Source organism: Oncorhynchus masou, chromosome 6 (assembly GCF_036934945.1).
Source record: "Oncorhynchus masou masou isolate Uvic2021 chromosome 6, UVic_Omas_1.1, whole genome shotgun sequence".
NCBI lineage: Eukaryota > Metazoa > Chordata > Actinopteri > Salmoniformes > Salmonidae > Oncorhynchus > Oncorhynchus masou.
Window position 1 is genome coordinate 34,502,157 of NC_088217.1, and position 26,761 is coordinate 34,528,917.

Sequence of the window (26,761 nt, forward strand, 5' to 3'; positions counted from 1 at the left end):
TTTCATAAAGGATCTCTTGTACTTTGCTCTGTTCATCTTTCCCTCGATCCTGACTCGTCTCCCAGTCCCTGCTGCTGAAAAACATCCCCACAGCATGATTCTGCCACCACCATACTTCACAGTAGAGATGGTATAGGCCAGGTGATGAGTGGTGCCTGGTTTCCTCCAGACGTGACGCTTGCAATTCAGGCCAAAGAGTTCGATCTTGATTTTATCAGACCAAAGAATCTTGTTTCTCATGGTCAGAGTCCTTAAGGTGCCTTTTTGCACACGCGAAGCGGGCTGTCATGTGCCTTTTACTGAGGAGTGGCTTGCGTCTGGCCACTCTACCATAAATGCCTGATTGGTGGAGTGCTGCAGATATGGTTGTCCTTCTGGAATGTTCTCCCATCTCTACAGAGGAACTCTGGAGCCCTGTCAGAGTGACCATCGGGTTATTGATCAACCTCCCTGACCAAGACCCTTCTCCCCCGATTGCTCAGTTTGGCCGGGCGGCCAGCTCTAGAAAGAGTTTGTGGTTCCAAACTTCTTCTATTTAAGAATGATGGAGGCCACTGTGTTCTTGGGGACTTTCAATACTGCAGACATTTTTTTGTACCCTTCCTCAGATCTGTGCCTCGAAACAATCCTGTCTCAGAAATCTATGGACAATTCCTTCTACCTCACGGATTGGTTTTTGCTCTGACATGCATTGTCATCTGTGGGACGTTATATACACAGGTGTGTGCCTTTCCAAATCATGCCCAATCAATTGAATGTATCATAGGTGGACTCCAATCAAGTTGTAGAAACATCTCAAGGATGATAAATGGAAATAGGATGCACTTGAGCTCAATTTTGAGTCTCATAGTAAAGGGTCTGAATACTAATGTAAATAAGGTATATATATTACATTTTTTCTGAAAACATGTTTTCGCTTTGTCATTATGGGGTAGTGTGTAGATTGATGAATAAAGCTATAAAGTAACAAAATGTGGAAAAAAGTCAGAGGATCTGAATACTTTCTGAATGCACTGTATAACAGCGATGCGTTCTGCAAGAAACGAGCTGTAAAATACCAGGGAAAGACGTGACTCCGATCCATATGGGAATATTGTTTAGCTTTTTTGATATTCAGAGGCTGAGCTACAACCTTCTATAGTTGAGGAGACAATGTTTTACACTTTGCTTTGGAAGTAAACTAATTCTCTAACGACAGATACAACTAATGAAATAATAATCTCAATGTAGGCTATAGATATGAATTGCACAAGAATGATACATTTATGTTTTAATTATGTATTATTTTCTCTTTATTTAATCCGCTTGATCCCCACTCTCCTATCATTCACACAATATTTCATGACCCTAAACCCACCCACGGGGACTGCGGGTTATGAGTTAACCCGCGCATCATTAGAATGCACGTGTCTTCTGTCCATTTGTTCTGTTTCCAGACAGTCAGCCAGACGTAATCATTCGCTCTGCCCTTCACAACGTCAGTAAAATGGATGGCTGCTCTGCTCTGTTATTTTTCTCGCTTCCATCATACTGCCATCTGGACCCGCCCACGGAATCCAACACACACATGGAGCAGGCAATTCAGCATCTACATATACACACACTCCCTCTGACACACACACACCCAAACACAACACCCTCAAACACGCACACCAGCCAATTGAGCCCACACACACTCTCGGCACAGCGGGACAGTGTCAAATCCAACTGTCAGTCATGTTGAACAGCAGGAGCTGTGGATTCCATCCAGGACAAACCCATCAACCCAGCCCTGTCTTTAAGAGGAGACAGGTTGACTGCTCTCTCAGCCTTGTTTCAGAAAATATTAGAGCAAGCCTGAAAGCGCGATACATATGTGACGTAGAAGTCCGTCACTGGCCGCGGGCAGCATTTGGGTCTTTAACGCACACACATATTCATCACTCCTCCCTGCACCATTATAAGATAAGTTAACAATGTGGGTCGACACACAAATTAACTTCTGTCTTGGTGCATGCATTTCACACTTGTCAATGCTCATATTTGAGAGATAGAATAATTATTATACTTATCAATGTTGTGGATGAGCGCTTTGTTTGTTTGTTCTGTTCCTCTCTCTCCTTCTCTGTAGCTTCCGGGTATGCTGGAAAAGGACCCGAGCTAAGGGAATTGGGTTGGCTTTATAGTGCCTGTCCCAAATGGCTCATAAATGCATATGGGCATATTGAAAGATATTGTCAGTAGTGATGTAATGTTGTAAATGTTATGTTGTGATATTGTTTAAAACCGTGTTGCAATGTATATCCTTTAGTATGTTTAGTTCATGGAAAATGTAGGTTTGTATTGTTAATTGATTAATTAATTAGGGTTAATTGTTCTGAGGGGAGGGGCTAGCCCTACAAAAGGAGCCTCTCTTTCAGTCATGGAGAGGCAGTTTGGATTGAGTTGTGGATGAGGCAGCATTGTTTTTAAGCTGTCCCATAAGGTAGACGTTGATGGCAGTACTGTTGTTTTTTGTTCCGGAATCACTTGTAAATAAACACCTTTGCACAGAAGAACTTTTGCGGTTCCGCCATTTTTTTATTTTGATAGAGGTTAGGTTATCCAGTTTAGCCTTCTGGCCTACTCTACGTGACATATGGTGGCAGTGGTGGGATGGCGTACCGCAAATCAGTGAATTCCAACAAGAGAGGTAAAGGAATGCGTACAGGATTGCGTTCTCAGCAACAGCATCAACTGTCAGAAAAGGTACCTGAAGTTGAACCGGGGTGGAATACCATGGAATCGTCTGGTGAAGAAGAGGTCAAGTATGAGAAACTAGGAGCCCGACCGCGGGGCCAAAGACAACCAGAACTGGGTGAGCTGCTGACTGAAGGAGCAGTTGGGGGACCAGAACCACGGTAACCCTTTTTCAGCAACTTTTCACCTGCCTTGTGAGGAGGGACGAAGACCTCAAGCAGGAGTTACGTGGCCTACGCCAATCTATCCTCACAGCTCCCCACCAGGCGGAACTCGTCAGTGAGAGCCCAAGATTGGGTCTTCCAACACCAGGACGACAAAGGCTCGATGCAGCAGGGACTTCAACTCCACAGCAGGCACCCCAAGCAGTAATGAGGCCAGTACCAGGAGACCAGTCCAGCAGTGTTAACGTCCATCTTCCAGCATTCCTGAGGAAGGAGCCAAAGATGCCCTCATACCAGCAGGGGGAGGACATTGAAAACTATCTGCTGAGGTTTGAGCGCATGGCTAAGACGTGGCAGTGGCCTGAGGTAGAGTGGGCCTGCAGGCTTGTCCCATTGCTCACGGGCAAGGCCTTAGAGGCTTACACAGCAATGGATGAGGGGCTGTCCAATGTCTACAAGGGCTTGAAGGAAGCGCTGCTGGTGAAGTTTGACATCTCACCAGAAACCTACCGTCAACGCTTCAGAGCTGCATCAACGCCATCGGGTGAGTCGCCGACAGAGACGTACCACCGCCTCAAGGGTCTCTACCGACGATGGGTTCGACCGGGGGAGAAGACACAGGACGAAATCGGGGAGGTCATCATCCTCGAGCAACTTCTACAGGTTCTACCACACGACATTCGAACCTGGGTCCGAGAGCACGAGCCCAAGGACGGGCTTATGGCGGCCAAGCTTGCACTGCAGTATCTTAATGCACGTAAAGGGGGCCCACCACAACCTGCAGCACCCGCTCCAAGGAGTCTCAGAGACACAAGGGACATCAGAAACGCCAGAGATGGTGGAGGTAACTCTGGGGGTTATGTGTCTGGGAGGGAGGTAAGGGATCATGCAGTTTGCTCTGATGGGAGGGGTCTGACCTGTTTTTACTGCCGGCAGCAGGGGCACAAAGCTTCAATGTGTCCGCTACGTAAATCCAAGCTCTCAGGTTACTGTTATGTACCCAGAGAGGGGGATGGTGTTCAGAATAGACAGACTCGGGAAGGGTCATGCTTGGTACCTGTAAAAGTGAATGGTAAAAGTCTTACTGCAATGATTGACACCGGCAGTTCCCTGTCATTGACCAGAAAAGGTAATGTACCTGTTAATGACATTGATTATGGTCATCAGACACTGATCCAATGTGTCCATGGTGACCAGTCACAGCAGCCCACAGCTGAGCTCACAGTTGAGATTCAGGGTCAGAAATACCTCCTCAAAGTTGGGGTAATGGAGAAGCTACCTTTTGAGATGATTTTGGGGAGGGATGTGCCTGTACTCTCTGATCTGTTGGGAAGTGTGGGGGGTCAGCTATATGGGCAGTCAGTTTGCCAGTCTGATGTTCAGATGGCATGTTCAGTTGTCACTCGTGCCCAGGCCAAAGCTGGTTTACAACCTCTGCCTGACTTGTGTGATAGTCTGTGCGAGGGGGAACCAAAGGGCCCAGAAAGTCACGCCGCCAGCGGCGTCTTGAGAAGTATGTGGGAACCCCTGTACCTGTTGCTGATGTGTCTGGGTTAGAGGTGCAATGGGATGTTCCACAAAATTTTGCTACACTGCAGAAGTCTGACACAACCTTGAAATGTTTGTTTGACAAGGCCTTAGCTGGGGACAGTCAATCTTCATGTGGGGGGATTTACACAGTAGACAACCACATACTCTACCTTGGGTCAGAGGCAGATAGCAGGAAGTTGGTGGTGCCATCTACCTGTAGACCACTTGTTCTCAACCTTGCACATACAGTTCCATGGGCAGGCCATCTAGGGCAACATAAGACCTATCTTAGGCTAGGCTCCCGTTTCTTTTGGCCCTCCATGTATACTGATGTACAAAAATACTGCAAATCATGCCCCACGTGCCAGAAAACCAGTGCTGTCCGTAGGTCTGAACGGGCTCCTCTATGTTCACTGCCAGTTATCTCTACCCCATTCAAGAGAATTGCAATGGACATTGTTGGACCCTTGGAGAAGAGTAGTGCAGGTTACAAGTATATATTGGTGATCTGTGACTATGCCACCCGGTTCCCAGAAGCCTTCCCACTCCGTTCCATAACCACTCCAAAAATAATCAGTGCTCTTGTTCAGCTCTTCTCTTGTGTAGGAATCCCAGATGAAATCCTGACGGACCAAGGGACAAACTTCACCTCGCGACTGATGGTTCAACTCCACCGACAGCTGGGCATTAAAGGCTTGAGGACTACTCCCTACCATCCCCAAACGGATGGGCTCGTAGAGAGATTCAATCAAACGCTCAAGAACATGCTGAGGAAGTTTGTGGCTGACACTAGTAAAGACTGGGATAAGTGGTTACCCTTTCTGCTTTTTGCTTACAGGGAGGTGCCTCAGGCATCGACAGGTTTCTCGCCATTCGAACTCCTCTATGGATGGCCAGTGCAAGGACCACTGGACCTGCTGAAGAAGTGCTGGGAAGGTTCCCAAGTAGCTACCTCAGGACAGGGGATTGTCCAGTATGTCCTCCAGATGCGAGACAGGTTGGAACGGTACCGAGAGGAAGCTAGAGCAAACCTTCAGCAAGCCCAGAAGGCCCAGAAGAGAGGCTATGACCAGCACGCTCGCCACAGAGAGTTTGAGCCAGGACAGAAAGTCCTGCTCCTCCTTCCCTCGTCTACCAGCAAGCTCCTTGCGCAATGGCAAGGACCGTACCTAATCGGGAGGAAGATGGGCCCAGTGACCTACGAGGTGCTGCACCCGGACAAGGGTAAGAAGAAGCAAACCTACCATGTGAACCTTCTCAAGGCCTGGGAGGAGAAAGAGGAACTCTACAAAGGAAAGTCCTTTCTGGTCCGCAGAGTAGAAGAGGATGAGTCGGATGGTGTCACAGAGGCATGGAAAGAACGAGCAGAAGTCATACTGGCTCACCTGGAAGAAGACAAGCAAGATGAGCTGAAGCAGCTGTTTGGCAAGTATCCGGCCCTCTTCAGTCAGAGACCAGGAAGAACCAAAGTCCTAGAACACGTCATTCGTTTGAAACCTGGCCAGAACCCTGTCCGCCAGCATCCTTACCGTGTGCCTGAGAGGCTGGTGGTAGCCCTCAAGGAAGAGGTCCACACCATGATGGAGATGGATGTTGTCGAGCCATCTTCAAGTGAATGGAGCAGCCCTATTGTCATTGTCCCAAAGAAGGATGGCTCTTTGCGCGTCTGCATGGACTTCCGTAAGGTGAATGCCATCTCCCAGTTTGATGCCTATCCCATGCCCCGCATTGACGACTTACTGGAGAGAATAGGTAGAGCTCATTACATCACCACATTGGATCTCTGCAAAGGGTACTGGCAGGTGCCCCTGGATGAACAATCCAAGGCCTACACTGCATTCCGGACGCCAATGGGCCTGTTCCAGTTCAAGGTCATGCCGTTTGGCCTTCATGGGGCCCCTGCGACTTTCCAGAGGCTGATGGACAAGGTCCTCCAGGACTGTGACGATTACTGTGCTGCTTACTTGAACGACGTGGTGATCTACAGCCACTCCTGGGAGGAGCACATACAGCATCTTAGCAGAGTACTGGGGAAGATCCATGAAGCAGGCCTCACGCTTAACCTCCTGAAGTGTGAGTGGGCGAAACAGGAGACAAAGTACCTGGGTTACCAGCTGGGTAAGGGTGAAGTTCGGCCTCAGGTGGAGAAAGTGGAGTCCATCTGGAATAGCCCTCAACCCAGAACCAAGACACAGGTGAAGTCCTTCCTAGGTCTGGCAGGGTGGTACCGGAGATTCATTCCACAGTTTTCGACCATCGCTGTCCCTCTGACCAACCTCACGAAGGGGGCCAGCAACCCTGTGAAGTGGACTGAGGAGTGTGAGGAAGCCTTCATGACACTGAAAAAACGACTGTGCTCATTCCCTGTTCTCCAGACCCCTGATTTTCAGAAGAGATTTCTCGTGCAGGTGGACGCTTCGGCTGTAGGAATTGGAGCTGTACTGGCCCAAGGGGAGCCAGGAGAAGAGCTTCCTGTGCTGTACCTGAGTCGGAAGCTGTTGCCCAGGGAAACCAGGTATTCTACAATCGAAAAGGAGTGCCTGGCTATAAAGTGGGCCCTAGATAGCCTCCGTTACTACCTTCTTGGGAGGGAATTTGACCTGCATACGGACCACAGAGTACTGACCTGGATCCAGACCATGAAGGACCGGAATTCTCGTGTGACCAGGTGGTATCTGGAGCTCCAGCCCTTCAGGTTCTGTGTCCGTCACAAGGCAGGAAAAGAGAACGTTACTGCGGACTACCTATCAAGGCTCCCGAACATGGTCGCTTCAGGAGAGGAGGAAGGTAATGTGACGTAGAAGTCCGTCACTGGCCGCGGGCAGCATTTGGGTCTTTAACGCACACACATATTCATCACTCCTCCCTGCACCATTATAAGATAAGTTAACAATGTGGGTCGACACACAAATTAACTTCTGTCTTGGTGCATGCATTTCACACTTGTCAATGCTCATATTTGAGAGATAGAATAATTATTATACTTATCAATGTTGTGGATGAGCGCTTTGTTTGTTTGTTCTGTTCCTCTCTCTCCTTCTCTGTAGCTTCCGGGTATGCTGGAAAAGGACCCGAGCTAAGGGAATTGGGTTGGCTTTATAGTGCCTGTCCCAAATGGCTCATAAATGCATATGGGCATATTGAAAGATATTGTCAGTAGTGATGTAATGTTGTAAATGTTATGTTGTGATATTGTTTAAAACCGTGTTGCAATGTATATCCTTTAGTATGTTTAGTTCATGGAAAATGTAGGTTTGTATTGTTAATTGATTAATTAATTAGGGTTAATTGTTCTGAGGGGAGGGGCTAGCCCTACAAAAGGAGCCTCTCTTTCAGTCATGGAGAGGCAGTTTGGATTGAGCTGTGGATGAGGCAGCATTGTTTTTAAGCTGTCCCATAAGGTAGACGTTGATGGCAGTACTGTTGTTTTTTGTTCCGGAATCACTTGTAAATAAACACCTTTGCACAGAAGAACTTTTGCGGTTCCGCCATTTTTTTATTTTGATAGAGGTTAGGTTATCCAGTTTAGCCTTCTGGCCTACTCTACGTGACATCATAAATCATGAGCTAACACAAGTGTACTGTATGTCTGGATCATATTAATAGTCCTATTACACGGCAGGCAGGCCCAGTAGATTGAGTTGATCTGAGCTGGGCCGTACAGGCCGTACAGTCCTGATCGAAGTGCAATTGATGAGGATCCCTCTGCTCCTCCTACACCCGACTCACAAGACACACACCACGAACCATCGTCCTCCACAGTTCAGTTTTCACACATCCACAGCGGTACATGAGAAAGAATGGTGCTCAACTTGAACCTCCGTGACTAAGCCTACACAATCAACCACTCACTAGCACAACATCACCCACACTCTTTTCTGCCAATGACTGGAACGAATTGCAAAAAAATGGCTGAAGTTGGAGACTTATATTTCCCTCAGCTGATGTTTAAAGTTACTATCTGAGCAGCTCACCGATCGCTGCAGCTGTACACAGCCCATCTGTAAATAGCCCATCCAACTACCTACCTCATCCCCATATTGTTTTCATTTACTTTTTCTTTTCCACACCAGTATTACTACTTGCACATCATCATCTGCACATCTATCACCCCAGTGTTAATTTGCTAAACTGTAATTACTTCGCTACTATGGACTATTTATGCCATTTGCACACACTGTATATAGATTTTTCTATTGTGTTATTGACTGTAGTTTTGTTAATTCCATGTGTAACTCTGTGTTGTTTTTTGTTGCACTGCTTTGCTTTATCTTGGCCAGGTCGCAGTTGTAAATGAGAACTTGTTCTCAACTGGCCTACCTGGTTAAATAAAGGTGAAATAAATTAAATATTAAAAAGGATACCAGAAAAGATTAATCCATCTTTATAGAAAGGAGCGAGAATCCAACTGCATTTCATGCTTTTATCTAACTAGAGCAGCACTTCAAAGAACATGTATGTAGCATAGGGAGAGAGCAGGGCTCGGGTGAAATTAAATTAACTCTCATTCAACCCCACAACCCTTTGATAAACAGAGGGCAAAGACTCTGGTATTTGCTCATATTAGCATATGTTCATTCCCTTCCCTCTCATTCTCACCTTAAGCAGAGAGAAAGCAGATCCTCGGATATTTTCAGGATATGACCATATTTAGCGCAGCATAATCTTTCCTCCCTAAATGTGCTTTAAGTGTAAAAAAAGAAGACTTTAAAAGTGAACCCATTCGAGATGGGGACTGAGATTGTTATTCATTACTGAGTACCGCCATCTTCAAAGATGGAAGCTTTTAAAAGATCTTCCTTTCCACCATTCCTCAGAGCCCTTAGTTACATTTGATCCATCCCAGCTATGTTTTACCAGGGGGCATTGTTACAGGCAGGAGACGCTCTCCCTCTTTCAATCTGTAGCCATCCATAATTCAGCATCTCCTTCCATTATTCCTCTCAGAGCTACTCTGCTGCTGACCGGCCAAATTCCTATTGTTTTCCCCATTCAGAGACACTCATCACTGTAATGCTATAAGACAGACCCCAGGAAGGCAATACCACACTCTGGTGCACCATGGTCCTGGCTATTCTTCATAGCACTCACACTGTAAGACTCTGTTAGCTCAATCAAGACAGAATGTGATGGTGATCCAGACTTCCTCCCACACACACACTTCCTTCATGCAAGTTCATAATCTCTCATTGATCCCTGCCGGATTGAGATGTATGTTATTGGTTTTTTAACTTGTCAACTCACACACAGACTGCCCTTTCCATTCTCCCAGACAGACAATGGGGAAGGGTGGGAAGTGTGAGCAGTTAACAGGCTGGCTCATGTTTAATGTAGTTCCGCCTCATTGGTCCAGGGATGATTCAAATCAATAAGTCACCACGCTGCATTTGTCCAGCTGAACGGGTGTCATCACTGTATAGGCCCTGAGCCAGGCTGTAGACCGGAGAGTAGGACGGAATGAATGAATTAAATCATTCATTAACAAGATTGATTACATACATAGAATTTCCAATGGGACATTAGACATTAAAATGTACTTTATGGCCACTTAGTGAGAATATGAAACAACATTATTCTTGCCGTTGTGTCGGACGGTTATGAGGATATTCAGTATAAATACAGGACATGCTGCAAACACATCCAAATCATCTTTTGGGTTTTTATAATGGTTTGTTTTTTTGTGACACTTACGTCAGTTACGAAGTGAAATATCTTAATTTATAATTCAACATCAAATCAAGAGAGAGGTCATTTACCTGTATAGTCATTGAGGCACTCGCAGGTGTAGCCTCCCTCTCTGCTGCGACACAGGCCGTGGGTTCCACAGGGTTTGGAGTAGCACAGGTCGATCTCTGTCTCGCAGTAGTCTCCTGTGAAGCCCGTGGGGCAGCGGCAGCGCAGCCCGGCGATGGGGTGGATGGGTCGGAAAAGGATGGTGTCGGACGCCACGAATGGCGCCAGGCTGTCAAACTTCAGCACGGACACACACTTCATGTAGTTCTCGCAGGGCTCTCTCAGGCAGATGTTGTCATCGAAGGGCAGCACCTGCTGGGAGGAGATGTGGGCCAGCAGACTTCGGTTCAGGTACAACCTCTCCTGAAGCTCCTCAGAACCAAAGTACTCTGCCGCTCCATTGGCCCCTGCTGTCCCTCTGTCCACTCTTCCGCCCCCCCGGGACCCCTCCCCCCCCCCACGCGGGCCCTCCCTGGGCACGGCCACAGACAGGCTGACATTGAGGATCCGGGCGCTGACGTCTGTGTCATCCTGGATGTTGAACACTACGACGTCCTCGCGGTCTGCTGACAGCACGCAGGCCACGCCCTCCAAGAACTGGGCCAATAGCAGGGACAGGAAATGCTCCTGGGAGGTGTTGGCCAATCGCAGCGTGATGCTGTTGGAGAGCATTTCGTCTGTGATGATGGTGACCTGGAGCAGACACTGGGCCGACACGGAGTGGATCCCATCTGACAGGAGAGGAAGAGGAGAGACGCAGGGGACACAGTATTAATGCTTCAAAATGTGGATGTACAACACAAACATTACTTACAACACAAACATCACTTACAACACAAACATCACTTACAGCGCCGTCAGAAAGTTCTCACAACCCGTCTCATTTTTTACATTTAAAATGGATTCAATTAAGATTTTTTTGTCACACCACACACACACACGTCAAAGTGGAATTATGTATTTCAACATTTTTGCCAATTAATTTAAAATAATGAAAAGGTGAAACGTCTTGAGTCAATAAGTATTCAACCCCTTTGGTATGGCAAGCCTAAATAAGTTGTCTAAATAAGCTTAATGAGTCACATAAGTTGCATGAACTCACTGTGTGCAATAAGTGATGCAGCCACCACAGAGTTAAAAGAAGCAAGACTGTACAGAATGTAAATATTCCAGAACATGCATCCTGTTTGCAACAAGGCACTAAAGTAATACTGCAAACAAACATGGCAAAGGAATTAACATTTTGTCCTGAATACAACATGTTATGTTTGGTGCAAATCCAATACAACACACTACTGAGGACCATTCTCCATATTTTCAAGTTGCATCATGTTATGGGTATGCTTATAATAATGGGTATGGTTATGTAATAAATGGAATGGAGCTAAGCACAGGAAAAGTCCTAGAGGAAAACCTGGTTCAGTCGGATTTCCACCAGACACTGAGAGACAAACATATCTTTCAGCAGGACAATAATCTAAAACACACAAGGTCAAATATACACCAAATGTTCCCCAAGTGGCCGAGATACAGTTGACTTAAATCTACTTGACAATCCATGGCAAGACCTGAAAATGGTTGTCTAGCAATGATCAGCAATCAATGACAGAACCTGAAGAATTATGAAAATAATAAAAATGGGCAAATGTTGCACAATCCAGGTGTGGAAAGACTCTTAAAGACTTAACCAGAAAGACTCACAGCTGTAATCGCTGCCAAATCGCTGCTTCTACAAAGTATTGACTCAGGGGTGTGAGATATTTCTGTATTTCATTTTCAATACATTTGCAAACATGTTTTCACTGTTATTATGGGGTAATGTGTGTAAATGGGTGTTATTCATTTTTTAATCCATTTTGAATTCAGGCTGAAACAGCAACATGTGGTATAAATCAATGGGTATGAAGACATTCTGAAGGCACGATATGTCTACTCATAACCCCGTAATGAAAGACAATGTTTCACAATAACATAGTGCCTCGAATTCTCCTTGACTGATCACCATTCTCTAGTAGCTACCCTTTACACATGTATTCACAATGCAGACATCCATTTCCCTGCATCCAACGGGTTAATAAGATGATGAGGCTATTCAGTTGTCTGCATAATGAGATATACACATCTGAAGTGTAATTTTCCCTTCACATACAAGGACAGCTCATCCTCCTCTAGACTTTACTTCTGTTGTTTAAAACATCACCCCCCCCCACCCCCCAGATGGAAATCCATGATCAATTATTCCCATGGCCATGCATTCATTACCTTACATACTTCAAACCACATTGAGTGATTCTTTTAGTAAGCTGATTTGCAAAACGCATTCCTCTTACTGAAAACCACACTGGCAACACAGGGGAAAACTGCTCATCAGCAAACAGCTTGAGAGGTTCTGGCTGGGACACTCAAATGACTGCCCAGCGAAGAGTGAAATTATAATGAAAAGAACCCATACAGACTCATCAGAAATAACAAGAAACAGAAGTGGAGTAACAGCTTTGAAAACAGACATGGGCTGAACCTGAACCATATCCCAGTTAGCCATAACCTAGATCGCCATTAAAAATAGATGCCTTCAGTCTGCAAATATATTCAAAGGGCAGAACGACATACAGTGCCTTCAGAAACTATTCATACCCCTTGACTTGGTCCACTTTTTGTTTTGTTACAGCCGGAACTCAAAATGGATTAAATATATTTCTTTCTCACCCAGCTACACACAATAGCCCATAATGATAAAGTGAAAATGTGAAAATTATTGAAAATGAAATACAGAAATCTCATTTACATAAGTATTCACTCCCAAGTCAATACTTTGTAGAAGCAGCGTTGGCAGTGATTACAGCTGTGAGTCTTTCTGGATGAATCTCTAAGCTCTTTCCACACCTGGATTGTGCAACATTTGCCCATTATTCTTTTAAAAATTCTTCAAGCTCTGTCAAGTTGGTTTTTGATCATTACGAGACAACCATTTTCAGGTCTTGCCATAGATATTCAATTATTTTTGAGCAATAACTATAACTCGGCCACTCAGGAACATTCACGTTCTTCTTGGTAAGCAACTCCAGTGTAAATTTGGCCTTGTGTTTTAGGTTATTGTCCAACTGAAAGGTGAATGCATCTCCCAGTGTTTGTTGCAAAGCTGACCAGGTTTTCCTCTAACGTTTTGCCTGATTTTGCCTAGCTCCGTTCCGTTTATTTTTTTATCCTGAAAAACTCCCGTCTTTAACGATTACAAGCATACCTATAACATGATGCAGCCACCAATCTGAAAATATGGAGTGGTACTCAGTGTTGTAATTGACCCAAAGGTAACACTTTGTATTCAGGACAAAGGCTTAATTGCTTTGTCACATTTTTTGCAGTATTACTTTAGTGCCTTGTTGCAAGCAGGATGCAACTCCAACTGTTACAAGGGCGGTTTTATGGACACCTGATCCTAGACTATATTGAAAAAGATTGAACCTGATCCTAGACTAAATTGCACTTTTAAAATGGACGAACAAATTGCATTTCTCAGACATTGTTTAAAATAAGTTCGACTTGCCCTAGTCTAGATTTTAAAAGTCTGATTTTCAGATGGACGGTTATATTTAATCTAGATCTAATTGAAGGTTTGAATAAAACCTGGCCAGAGGCAGGTTTAACTTCAGATTAATGACTGTTGGCTCCCAGGTTGACCTTGGCAATGGAGGAAAATTGATAACCTGGACTATTTCAATGATGATCAAAGTGCACCACCAAGGCCAGACAGAAGGGCGGTTATAGACAAGGTTAATTTTCTGTATGTAAATAGAAAATGCAGCTGACATTTGTTTGCTTGAGCCAATAATTTCACCCAACTCTTTTCGGGGAAGGGCCATCCCTTCAAGTACTGATCACCTTGACATATTTTGTCATCTGGAACCTTCCTAGTCCACAAAGTCTGCAATACTATAGGTGAACTGAAAGACAATTACATCAAGTTCCCTGATGCTGCTGCCCAAGCCAACTACAAGGTAGAGTTCAATGAATATTGGAACTTCCCTGTAGTCATTGGCTGTATAGATGGATGTCATATTCCCATCAACTGTCACTCTACAGCAGATGCTGAGGAGAACAGGAATCTTAAAAACTGGTTCTCAATAAATGCACAAAGTGTGCGCACTCCCAATTTGCAGTTCTCCAACGTTGTTGCACGTTGGAAAGGTGCAACTCGTGACTCAAGGATTTTCATGTTCAGCTTGAAGGAGGACAACATATTGGAATCATACTTGGTTAGTGTTGGTATGCACAGACCAACTTCTTGTTCGCCCCTTATCTTCATGCAATAGGACCTGAGCAACAGCAGTACCACCAAGCTCATATACCCGCACCAGAGGTGGAGCGCATGTTTGGAAGAGTTGTTTCCAATGTCTCAGAAACACATTGCGCTTTCAACCAGGAAGATGCTGCATTGTTAGAATAGCAACAGCAGTGATTCACAATTACCTCAAACAGCATAGCTGCCCAGATCCTCACATTGAAACATGAGGATGACCCAGATGTTCCCAAGGTTGAAGCAGACAGTAACAGAAGTGGACAAGCCTGCAGGGATTATTTTACTATGCAGCCCTTCTCACAACAAAGATAGCTCAAGTGATTGAAGCAAACAATAGCCATGGCTTTTAATTGATAAATGGAAATAAATCGGGACCCCGAACTGGTGCTGGTTCGAGAATAACATTGGTGTTGCTTCATGTTCCTCTCCTCCTTCGTAGACAACTCAACATCAAGGATGTGCATCAACAGATCATGCTCTTCTTTTAAATACATTAGTTTGCACCCATGAAATTCCATGGCCAGGTTCTCATGCAAGCTCAGCCTCCGTCTTCCCTCCTGGCTGCAGCAGTTGTCCCTCCAAAATGATCATCTGCTTATAGAAAATGATTATGTTGCTGCATTAAATAACAGGATTTCTTCAAGAGTTGACTTCATTACATCATTTTTTTATGGGAGTGCAAGAGTTGACTGACAACATGACATATTCCCTGCATTACGGGATGGCACATCCTGAGTGAATCCAACCAAATGAGGATTGGAACAGCCCCCACCTGAAGTGTCACCCCTTCCAGGGGTTGCTGGCTGTCAATGATCCAGGTCAACAAGTCCCCCAGCTCATCTGTCTAAGGTCTTACCAGTCTTAAAACGCTCCCTTATGAGCAACATCATGTCTAAATTGACTTGCAGGTTTTTCCACAGGACCTTAGAAAGACAAGACAAAATATAAATTATATTAGTTATTATTTATGTCATTTGTGTAACATTTCTGTTAAACAAATACATTTAGGTACACTGTGTTGTGTTACTCAAGAAAAATAACATTTCAAAGTGACTGATTTGAAAAAGTGTGCCAACCAATACAGTATCTTACCTGAGGTAGTTGTAGATTCCTTTTGTTTACTTTTCATTTGAGTTGAATTCATTACAAATGGTAGTCCAGGCATTCCTTTTCTTGTTTTCTGTTGATGAATCATGCTCTGTTCTTCATAATTGGATGATTTGACACAATTCGCCTCAAGAGTTTTTTTTCAAAGTCACTGAAATGATTCTATCTTCGCCCCTTTGCTTGGTTTAGGTGACTTGCTCCAATTCCACACAATGTTTATGTATTAGTGTCCCATCCCTGGTTTTTGAAACATCCTCAGTTCAGCACTAAGTGCACATCGTTAATCTAATCAGACTTCAAAGATTAACTGGTTAGTCCTTACCTTAGTCTAGGACTACTTAGTCTGGAACAAATTAATCTGAAGTTAAGCAACGTCTTAAATAGCCATTTAAAAAAATGGGATTAATTTAATTAGAATTAGCCTAGTCCTGACTTTAATTAAAACTCTGTACGTGAAACCGCCCCTTAAAGTCACCATTGGCCTCATGGTGAAATCCCTAAGCAGTTTCCTTCCTCTCCGGCAACAGAGTTAAGAAGGCTGGTTGTATCTTTGTAGTGACTGGGTGAGTTTATACACCATCCAACGTGTCATTAAAGGTCTACTTTTTGTATTTTTACCCATCTATCAATAGGTGCCCTTCTTTGCGAGGCACTGGAAAACCTCCCTGGGCATTGCTGTTGAATCTGTGTTTGAAATCTATTGCTCGACGAAGGGACCTTACAGATAATTGCATGTGTGGGGTACAGAGATAAGGTAGTCAATCAACAATCATGTAAAACACCATTATTGCACACAGAGTGAGTCCACGCAACTTATGTGACTTGTTAAGCAAACCTTTACTCCTGAACTTATTTAGGCTTTCCATAACAAAGGGGTTGAATAACTAGACTTAAGACATTTCAGCTTTATATTTTTTATTCATATGTAAACATTGAAAAAAACATAATTCCACTTTGACATTATGGGGTAATGGGGTCAGTGACAAAAAAATTGAAATGTATTCCATTTTAAATTCAGGCGGTAAAAACAAAATGTGGAAAATGTCAAGGGGTGCGAATACATTCTGAAGCCACTGTAATGTATCCTGTTGTTCAGAACTCCCTGACAACATGAGTTCAGGAATCACAAGTTACAGACAGACAATCAGGCCCTCTCCGATATCATCCAACCAGACATTTGTAAGGATCTGTTCGTAGACAATAAATGAATACAAAGTATTAGTGGTGTTAATGATGTTCTCTTTTACAGGGTAATCTGTCTGGATCTCTTTACAGTTTATTACTACCATATTTGGTTTGTGAAAATCAATCAATAAAGTTGTCAAAGAAAAGAACAAACCAATCCCATTCCTTCCTCAGTTCTACATTCTATATGCAGCGGTGTGTTTAAGGTCAACAGAGGTTCTATTTGTAGCATGTCGTCTCATCTCTGGCTTGCAGGCACAAAACACACCTAATCAAATCAAAGCTGTCGTGAAAACAAGTCCCAGTCTCTTCCCCCTCGATAGTAATCAATAGTCTCTTTGTCTGGGGGCTCTGGATATGGGCCAGGGAACAGAACCTCTCAGCTTAGCTCTGGTGGAGGAGGAAACTCAACCAACCAACCACACAGACAAACAAACAGCCAGCAGCACTGTGGAAGCTACCGGATCCCAGGCTGGCACAAGGCATGTTTAAACACCCGGCGCCACAATGACAGCGAGTGGGAAGAGTGAGAGAGAGGAGTAGAGAAGTGAGGAGCAGAAAGCAAGGAAAACTGAGCAGCATGTTTGACAGGGCTTAAATCTTTCTGCTCCCAGTCAAGCCACTGCAGCACTGAAACCCTACAGGCCCAGAGCAGAGGGAACAGGAGCTGGAGGGAGCAGAGGGAACAGGAGCTGGAGGGAACAGAGGGAACAGGAGTTGGAGGGAACAGGAGCTGGAGGGAGCAGAGGGAACAGGAGCTGGAGGGAGCAGAGGGAACAGGAGCTGGAGGGAACAGAGGGAACAGGAGTTGGAGGGAACAGGAGCTGGAGGGAGCAGAGGGAACAGGAGCTGGAGGGAACAGGAGCTGGAGGGAGCAGAGGGAAGAGGAGCTGGAGGGAGCAGAGGGAAGAGGAGCTGGAGGGAGCAGAGGGAACAGGAGCTGGAGGGAGCAGAGGGAACAGGAGCTGGAGGGAACAGGAGCTGGAGGGAGCAGGGGGAACAGGAGCTGGAGGGAGCAGAGGGAACAGGAGCTGGAGGGAGCAGGAGCTGGAGGGAGCAGAGGGAACAGGACCTGGAGGGAACAGGAGCTGGAGGGAGCAGAGGGAACAGGAGCTGGAGGGAACAGGAGCTGGAGGGAGCAGAGGGAACAGGAGCTGGAGGGAGCAGAAGGAACAGGAGCTGGAGGGAGCAGGGGGAACAGGAGCTGGAGGGAGCAGAGGGAACAGGAGCTGGAGGGAACAGGAGCTGGAGGGAGCAGGGGGAACAGGAGCTGGAGGGAGCAGAGGGAACAGGAGCTGGAGGGAGCAGGAGCTGGAGGGAGCAGAGGGAACAGGACCTGGAGGGAACAGGAGCTGGAGGGAGCAGAGGGAACAGGAGCTGGAGGGAACAGGAGCTGGAGGGAGCAGAGGGAAGAGGAGCTGGAGGGAGCAGAGGGAAGAGGAGCTGGAGGGAGCAGAGGGAACAGGAGCTGGAGGGAGCAGAGGGAACAGGAGCTGGAGGGAACAGGAGCTGGAGGGAGCAGGGGGAACAGGAGCTGGAGGGAGCAGAGGGAACAGGAGCTGGAGGGAGCAGGAGCTGGAGGGAGCAGAGGGAACAGGACCTGGAGGGAACAGGAGCTGGAGGGAGCAGAGGGAACAGGAGCTGGAGGGAACAGGAGCTGGAGGGAGCAGAGGGAACAGGAGCTGGAGGGAGCAGAAGGAACAGGAGCTGGAGGGAGCAGGGGGAACAGGAGCTGGAGGGAGCAGAGGGAACAGGAGCTGGAGGGAACAGGAGCTGGAGGGAGCAGGGGGAACAGGAGCTGGAGGGAGCAGAGGGAACAGGAGCTGGAGGGAGCAGGAGCTGGAGGGAGCAGAGGGAACAGGACCTGGAGGGAACAGGAGCTGGAGGGAGCAGAGGGAACAGGAGCTGGAGGGAACAGGAGCTGGAGGGAACAGGAGCTGGAGGGAGCAGAGGGAACAGGAGCTGGAGGGAGCAGGGGGAACAGGAGCTGGAGGGAGCAGGGGGAACAGGAGCTGGAGGGAGCAGGAGCTGGAGGGAGCAGAGGGAACAGGACCTGGAGGGAACAGGAGCTGGAGGGAGCAGAGGGAACAGGAGCTGGCGGGAGCAGAGGGAACAGGAGCTGAAGGGAACAGAGGGAACAGGAGCTGGAGGGAACAGGAGCTGGAGGGAACAGGAGCTGGATGGAGCAGAGGGAACAGGAGCTTGAGGGAGCAGAGGGAACGGGAGCTGGAGGGAGCAGAGGGAACGGGAGCTGGAGGGAGCAGAGGGAACGGGACCTGGAGGGAGCAGAGGGAACAGGACCTGGAGGGAGCAGAGGGAACAGGAGCTGGAGGGAGCAGAGGGAACAGGAGCTGGAGGGAGCAGGAGCTGGAGGGAGCAGGAGCTGGAGGGAACAGGAGCTGGATGGAGCAGAGGGAACGGGAGCTTGAGGGAGCAGAGGGAACGGGAGCTGGAGGGAGCAGAGGGAACGGGAGCTGGAGGGAGCAGAGGGAACGGGACCTGGAGGGAGCGGGACCTGGAGGGAGCAGAGGGAACAGGACCTGGAGGGAGCAGAGGGAACAGGACCTGGAGGGAGCAGAGGGAACAGAAGCTGGAGGGAGCAGAGGAAACAGGAGCTGGAGGGAGCAGGAGCTGGAGGGAGCAGAGGGAACAGGAGCTGGAGGGAGCAGGAGCTGGAGGGAGCAGAGGGAACAGGACCTGGAGGGAGCAGAGGGAGCAGGAGCTGGAGGGAGAAGAGGGAACAGGAGCAGGAGGGAGCAGAGGGAACAGAAGCTGGAGGGAGCAGAGGAAACAGGAGCTGGAGGGAGCAGAGGGAACAGGAGCTGGAGGGAGCAGAGGGAACAGAAGCTGGAGGGAGCAGAGGGAACAGAAGCTGGAGGGAGCAGAGGAAACAGGAGCTGGAGGGAGCAGAGGGAACAGGAGCTGGAGGGAGCAGAGGGAACAGAAGCTGGAGGGAGCAGAGGAAACAGGAGCTGGAGGGAGCAGGAGCTGGAGGGAGCAGAGGGAACAGGAGCTGGAGGGAGCAGGAGCTGGAGGGAGCAGAGGGAACAGGACCTGGAGGGAGCAGAGGGAGCAGGAGCTGGAGGGAGAAGAGGGAACAGGAGCAGGAGGGAGCAGAGGGAACAGGAGCTGGAGGGAGCAGGAGCTGGAGGGAGCAGAGGGAACAGGAGCAGGAGGGAGCAGAGGGAACAGGAGCTGGAGGGAGCAGAGGGAACAGGAGCTGGAGGGAGCAGGAGCTGGAGGGAGCAGAGGGAACAGGAGCTGGAGGGAGCAGAGGGAACAGGAGCTGGAGGGAGCAGAGGGAACAGGAGCTGGAGGGAACAGGATCTGGAGGGAGCAGAGGGAACAGGATCTGGAGGGAGCAGAGGGAACAGGAGCTGGAGGGAGCAGAGGGAACAGGAGTTGGAGGGAGCAGAGGGAACAGGAGCTGGAGGGAGCCGAGGGAACAGGAGCTGGAGGGAACAGGAGCTGGAGGGAGCAGAGGGAACAGGAGCTGGAGGGAGCAGAGGGAACAGGAGCTGGAGGGAGCAGGAGCTGGAGGGAGCAGGAGCTGGCTGGAGCAGGAGCTGGAGGGAAAAGAGGGAACAGGAGCTGGAGGGAGCAGAGGGAACAGGAGCTGGAGGGAGCAGAGGGAACAGGAGCTGGAGGGAGCAGGAGCTGGAGGGAGCAGGAGCTGGATGGAGCAGGAGCTGGAGGGAGCAGAGGGAACAGGAGCTGGAGGGAGCAGAGGGAACAGGAGCTGGAGGGAGCAGAGGGAACAGGAGCTGGAGGGAACAGGAGCTGGAGGGAGCAGAGGGAACAGGAGCTGGAGGGAGCAGAGGGAACAGGAGCTGGAGGGAACAGGAGCTGGAGGGAACAGGAGCTGGAGGGAGCAGAGGGAACAGGAGCTGGAGGGAGCAGAGGGAACAGGATCTGGAGGGAGCAGAGGGAACAGGAGCTGGAGGGAACAGGAGCTGGAGGGAACAGGAGCTGGAGGGAACAGGAGCTGGAGGGAGCAGAGGGAACAGGAGCTGGAGGGAACAGGAGCTGGAGGGAACAGGAGCTGGAGGGAACAGGAGCTGGAGGGAGCAGGAGCTGGAGGAAGCAGGAGCTGGAGGGAGCAGAGGGAACAGGAGCTGGAGGGAGGACTGGGAAGAAGGGACACCTCTCTCAGACACGTCGGTGTGGTCTGTGCACACAGAAAGGAACTCAAAGAAACAAATTGGTGAGGAGAATGTGTCAGAGGGACATTAAAAATGGAAAACAGTCAGATGCTTTGGAAAAGAGGGGCAAAGCTGTGCCAATGAGGTTCAATTTAACATTTAATCCCAGATTCCTCTGGGGAGATGAAAGGGGTGCCTTGGTGCCTCTTCCACACAAGCCTAGATGTGTACATTGGTACACCTTGTATCAATCTTGAAAAGGTAACTGCACAGTTAAACTGTCCAAGAGTTCAACTGAGCAAGCTTATACCACATCCTATCCTTCAAGTCAAATAGTGCCATCTTTCTCATGACAGCACTGAGCAAATGCCAGAGAGATCAAAGTCATTCAGCCAACTCATCCTCACAAGTGGCAATTCAAATCTTGACATTTACATCCTGAACCATATGTTACATCAGTTAGAAGATCTTCTGCAGCTTTGATGAGTTACATAATTGGAAAAGGAGAACTTAACATTTTGGTTACGTGATATAATTAGCCGACCTCAGTCTCTATTCTAGTTGCCCATATTCATTTAGAATTCGCTATGATAATATAAAGCAAGATGTGAACTCGAATAACGAGCCATGCATTTTAGGACTTTATTCGGCCATCATCACAGGCAGTCATGTAGCCACTGATTTTCAAAATGGCGAAAGAGACATGAAAATAGAAACAGATCCCATGAGAGAAGGTTATGCTACGTATCAGTAGGACAGACATTCCCTTAATTATGTTCTCTGCCAAGTGGAATTCTTGGATCGAGGCTTGGGCAGAGGTCTATGACAGACAAAGAGACTTGGAAACAGTATGCGAGGAGAATCTGCTCTTTAAACGAAACTAGACCGTCCTTCAAAGGGGTGGGGGTTGTTGTTGGGAAAGGGGGGGCAAGGTGCCAGCTCTGGAGTGTGACACCCATGGTCTATGGGCGCCAGGAATGCTCTCAGCAGAGAAGTGAAGCCAGGGAGAGATTAAACACACACTGAGCCTGTATGAATGCCAGGGCACCACAGTGTGTGTGTCCGTCAGGGTTAAGACAAAGCATCTTCAGTAACACAGCCCACCAGACTCTCAAAAGATTTAAGTGAGTGTACAGTATGTTAACTCCTCAGGGGTCGGGTTACCTGATAGTGTTTCTGGAAAGCTAGCCCTTATTTTTTTGTGTTTAAAATAAAAATGATTTAACCTATCTAACTAGGCCTACCTATCATGTGATGTTGTCAAATAATGAAATCCTTTTCTAATTGTGACAATACCCCCATACACAACATGACTTCATGTGATGTTAACACACTCAGACCTATAATGAACAAAAATATAAAACGCAACAACTGAGTTACAGTTCATATGAGGAAATCAGTCAATTTAAATAAATCTATGGATTTCACATGACTGGGAATACAGATATGCATCTATTGGTCACAAATACCGTAAAAGAAAAATGGCCATCAGGATCTTATCACGGTATTTTTGTGAATTAAAATTGTCATTGATAAAATCGAATAGTGTTAATTGTCCATAGCTTATGCCTGCCCATACCATAACCCCACCATGGGGCACTCTGTTCACAACGTTGTCATCAGTAAACTGCTCGCCAACACAACGACATACACGTGGTCTGCTGTTGTGAGGCCGGTTGGATGTACTGCCAAATTCTCTAAAACTGCTTATGGTAGAGAAATTAACTTTTAATTCTCTGTTAATAGCTCTGGTGGACATTCCTGCAGCCAGCTTTCCTATTGCACGCTCCCTCAAAACTTGAGACATCTGTGGCATTGTGTTGTGTTACAAAACTGCACATTTTAGAGTGGCTTTTTCATTGTCCCCAGCACAAGGTGCACCTGTGTAATGATCACGCCGTTTAATCAGCATTTTGATTTGCCACAGCTGTCAGTTGGATGGATTATCTTGGCAAAGGAGAAATGCTCATTAACAGGGATGTAAACAAATGTGTGCACAAAATTTGAGCGAAATAAGGTTTTTGTGGTAAGGAACATTTATAGGATCTTTTATTTCAGATCATGAATCATGGGACCAACACTTTACATGTTGCGTTTCGAAGTGTAAGACATTACGCCCCGCCTAGCTACAAATGTTGACAGTTTAAGTTTCCTTGGTGAAATGCAGGTAAGGGTAAGTAGCAGAGCGAGAGCGCGAGACAGAGAGCACTTGAGATAAATACCAGAGAGAAGATGAGTGAGGGTGAGAGAATAGGTGAGAAAGAAAGAACAGGGAGAGACCACACGGAAGCCCTTAAAGGAGTGCAACCGGCTGAGAGCTCCTTGTCCCAGATGCCCAACAAATGCCAACCGAGTCACAGCAGATGAGGATCATGTGGGCAGTAACAAAAAAAACACTGAGGAAAGAGACATCCCATATAGCACAAGTCAGGACCACTGTCCCTTTACACCTCTGCCCCTATCCGCCTACAGGAAATTACTCTCCTAAGCAGCTGCGACCTTCCTCCAAATATGTAAGACAGTTGTTTATTTGCCAATCCCCTGATAGGGTTAAATGTCTACATTTACAGTCCTTAGGTGAGGATGAGACACAGCTCTCAGCCTCCAGCTACTGTAGAGGTCAAACACTTAGCATTAAAGACACACTACCACAGCAGTACCATTAATCATCAATAGCTCCTTTCAACCTTGTTTCAAAGCAGCCATACATCACACTGCTGTCATTACATACAGTAGGAATGAGAACGTGAGCCAGGAAGGCATTACATTAAGGCTCGCACACATCAAACTAAATGTGGATCTAGCGTCCGTCTGCCGATCGTTCAGCGTGCTGTGTTTAAGGGACCACCCGCTGTAGATGACTGCTGACATATTTCATGCAATTCTATATGTAAAATTGTCATGCACTCAGTTCGCAAATTACGTTCTGAGGAGCAAGGACTCTCAGCCAGCAAACGCCATTGGTGCGCCTCAAACCTTACATGTGCTGATCTAGGGCAGAGTGAGGTGGTGTCAAGCTGCAGACGTGTGTTCCAGTTGCAAAGTGTGCCATGGCAGAGCAGAGGGTACCTTGGGGTAAGTGGGTAATGAGGTTGAGCAGAGCCACACCCTGACATCATGGTTATTTTAAAACCAGCAGATAGAGTCAGTGCAGCTTGCGCTCCACTGACTGACTTCATCAAAGCCACGGTCCCACTCCCAAGTTCCTATAGAGGAACGTCATAAATTAAAGATCTGCTCTGAGAGAAAAAAAGACTACAGGTATTCGCACCCCCCAACAACAAACAAAAATCGCAATCGGCAAGTTGTTCAACTTCCGTTACGGCTGCTTGTTACTATCGAGGCGGCAGGTGCACTCAAATTCAGATGAAACTTGTTTCTGTACAATTTGAAAAAGGGGGGCACCATATACAGATCGTCATTTCAAAAGGCAAGTTAAGTAACCCTAATTTCTGACAACAGGTTTACCAATTTCTGACTAACCATAAAACAACCAACATCTGTGAATTATCTCAGTATACAAAATGATTTTGCACAAACCGGCAAACCAGAATGTGTGTGACCTTGGGTGCACCTAGTTCCATTGGAGGCAACACCGGGATCCACACAGTTTAATCTCATTAATCTGACGTGGATGACCTAGGACCACTGTAGTAATTAAATACATTCATTAGAGGGACTCCGTTGCCCTTGAATGAGTCTGGCTAATTTATTACAGTTATTCGAGCTTCCTCAGGTTTGGGGTTGTCAGGAGCCATGGAACAGCTTTGTTCTGCCAGCACCCTGACAGAATTATATGACCCCGTTTCCAGTGGCCATTCATTACTGTCAGACTCGATCAAAATAGAGACCTACCTTTCCATAATATGTGTCAGTGCACAGCCACATCAAAGTGGTGCCTTTGATGAGATGCATGCCATTGTCCATAAGGTTGAGTCTGTATGATGAAGGCTACCTTCTGTTTATCCACTCAGAGAGGTCGGTGTGGACTGGGATGGGCATTATAATTTGCATCACTGTTGAAGTACTCAAAAGATTTTTTCTCGAGTGGGAGAATAAACTATTTTTTAGAACAAGGCCTGCACTGGGAGAAAAAAAGTGTGCGTTTATCTATATGCTAAGTGTCAACAATGCCTAATTTATCATATCTGTAATGGTTAAATCATAATTGCCCCATATATATATATATACATACACACACACACAGTGGGGGAGAACAAGTATTTGATACACTGCCGATATTGCAGGTTTTCCTACTTACAAAGCATGTAGAGTTCTGTAATGTTTTATCATAGGTACACTTCAACTGTGAGAGACGGAATCTAAAACAAAAATCCAGAAAATCACTATGTATGATTTTTAAGTCATTAATTTGCATTTTATTGCATGACATAAGTATTTGTGATACATCAGAAAAGCAGAACTTAATATTTGGTACAGAAACCTGTTTGCAATTACAGAGATCATACGTTTCCTGTAGTTCTTCCTTCTACACACACACACACACACACACACACACACACACACACACACCCACCCTTCGGAAAGTATTCAGATCCCTTCAATCAATCAAATGTATTTATAAGGCCCTTTTTACATCAGCCAATGTCAAAGTGCTGTACAGAAACCAGCCTAAAGCCCCAAACAGCAAGCAATGCAGAAGCAAATTTTCACGTTTTGTTAAGTCACAGGCGTATTCTAAAATTGTTTTTGTTTCCTCAATCTACATACAATACCCCATAATGACAAAGCAAAAACAGGTTTTTAGAAATGTTAGCTAATTTATATATTTTTTTTAACTGAAATAAATAACTGAAATATTACATTTACAGTTGAAGTCGGAAGTTTACATATACTTAGGTTGGAGTCATTAAAACTCGTTTTTTAACCACTTCAAAAATATCTTGTTAACAAACTATAGTTTTGGAAAGGTGGGTTAGGACATCTACTTTGTGCATGACAAGAAATTCTTCCAACAATTGTTTGCAGAAAGATTATTTCACTTATAATTCACTGTATCACAATTCCAGTGGGTCAGAAGTTTACATACACTAAGTTGACTGTGCCTTATAACAGCTTGGAAAATTCCATAAAATGATGTCATGGCTTTAGAAGCTTCTGATAGGCTAATTGACATATTTTGAGTGAATTGGAGGTGTACCTGTGGACGTATTTCAAGGCCTACCTTCAAACGCAGTGCCTCTTCGCTTGACATCATGGGAAAATCAAAAGAAATCAGCCAAGACCTCAGAAAATAAAATTGTAGACCTCCACAAGTCTGGTTCATCCTTGGGAGCAATTTCCAAACCCCTGAAGGTACCACGTTCATCTGTACAAACAATAGTACGCAAGTGTAAACACCATGGGACTGATGGGGACATTTTGGGTTCATGATAGGGGCTGCACCAAATGTTTGATGTATTATAATAATTGATTATGCTTTTGTTGTATTAATAGAAGGGGAAGGGCTATAAGACCCCCTCCCCCACTACATTTATAGGGTCCTAGACTACAGATTAAGAATATATATATATATGCATTATAAGGTTTAATATTGTTTCACAGGTTATTTTCTAGTTTCTGCCTCTTATAAAGAAACAGCCAGAGATGTGTGAGTTATTGCAGTCAAAACAGGGTATCTGTGAGAAAGCGCTTCAAGGCTAAAAGAGATTCATAGACACAAAACCCTGCAGGGGGGTGAAAGAGATAAGAGACTAGTCAAACATACCACTATAGAGCAACTTGTGGAAAATTACTGCTGAGCCCTTAGAAAACACTGGAACTATTGCATCTCTATTGCAAGTTTGTAAAACAGTGTATGCATGGGCATGGTCTCATGAGTAGAAGGTAGTGACGTAGGTAGTTACATTACTGGGGGTTGACTG

At 46.3% G+C, this 26,761-nt stretch overlaps 1 protein-coding gene across 2 annotated transcripts in view; it reads right to left on the minus strand.

Moving 5' to 3' along the window:
* Positions 1–26,761, minus strand: part of LOC135541974 (cadherin EGF LAG seven-pass G-type receptor 2-like) — a 96,098-nt gene that overhangs the window by 52,814 nt on the left and 16,523 nt on the right. For both annotated transcript variants that reach the window (XM_064968511.1, XM_064968510.1), the window contains exon 2: positions 10,169–10,876. In XM_064968511.1, the coding sequence (XP_064824583.1) occupies positions 10,169–10,876 (708 nt within the window). The remainder of the gene's footprint in view (positions 1–10,168; positions 10,877–26,761) is intronic.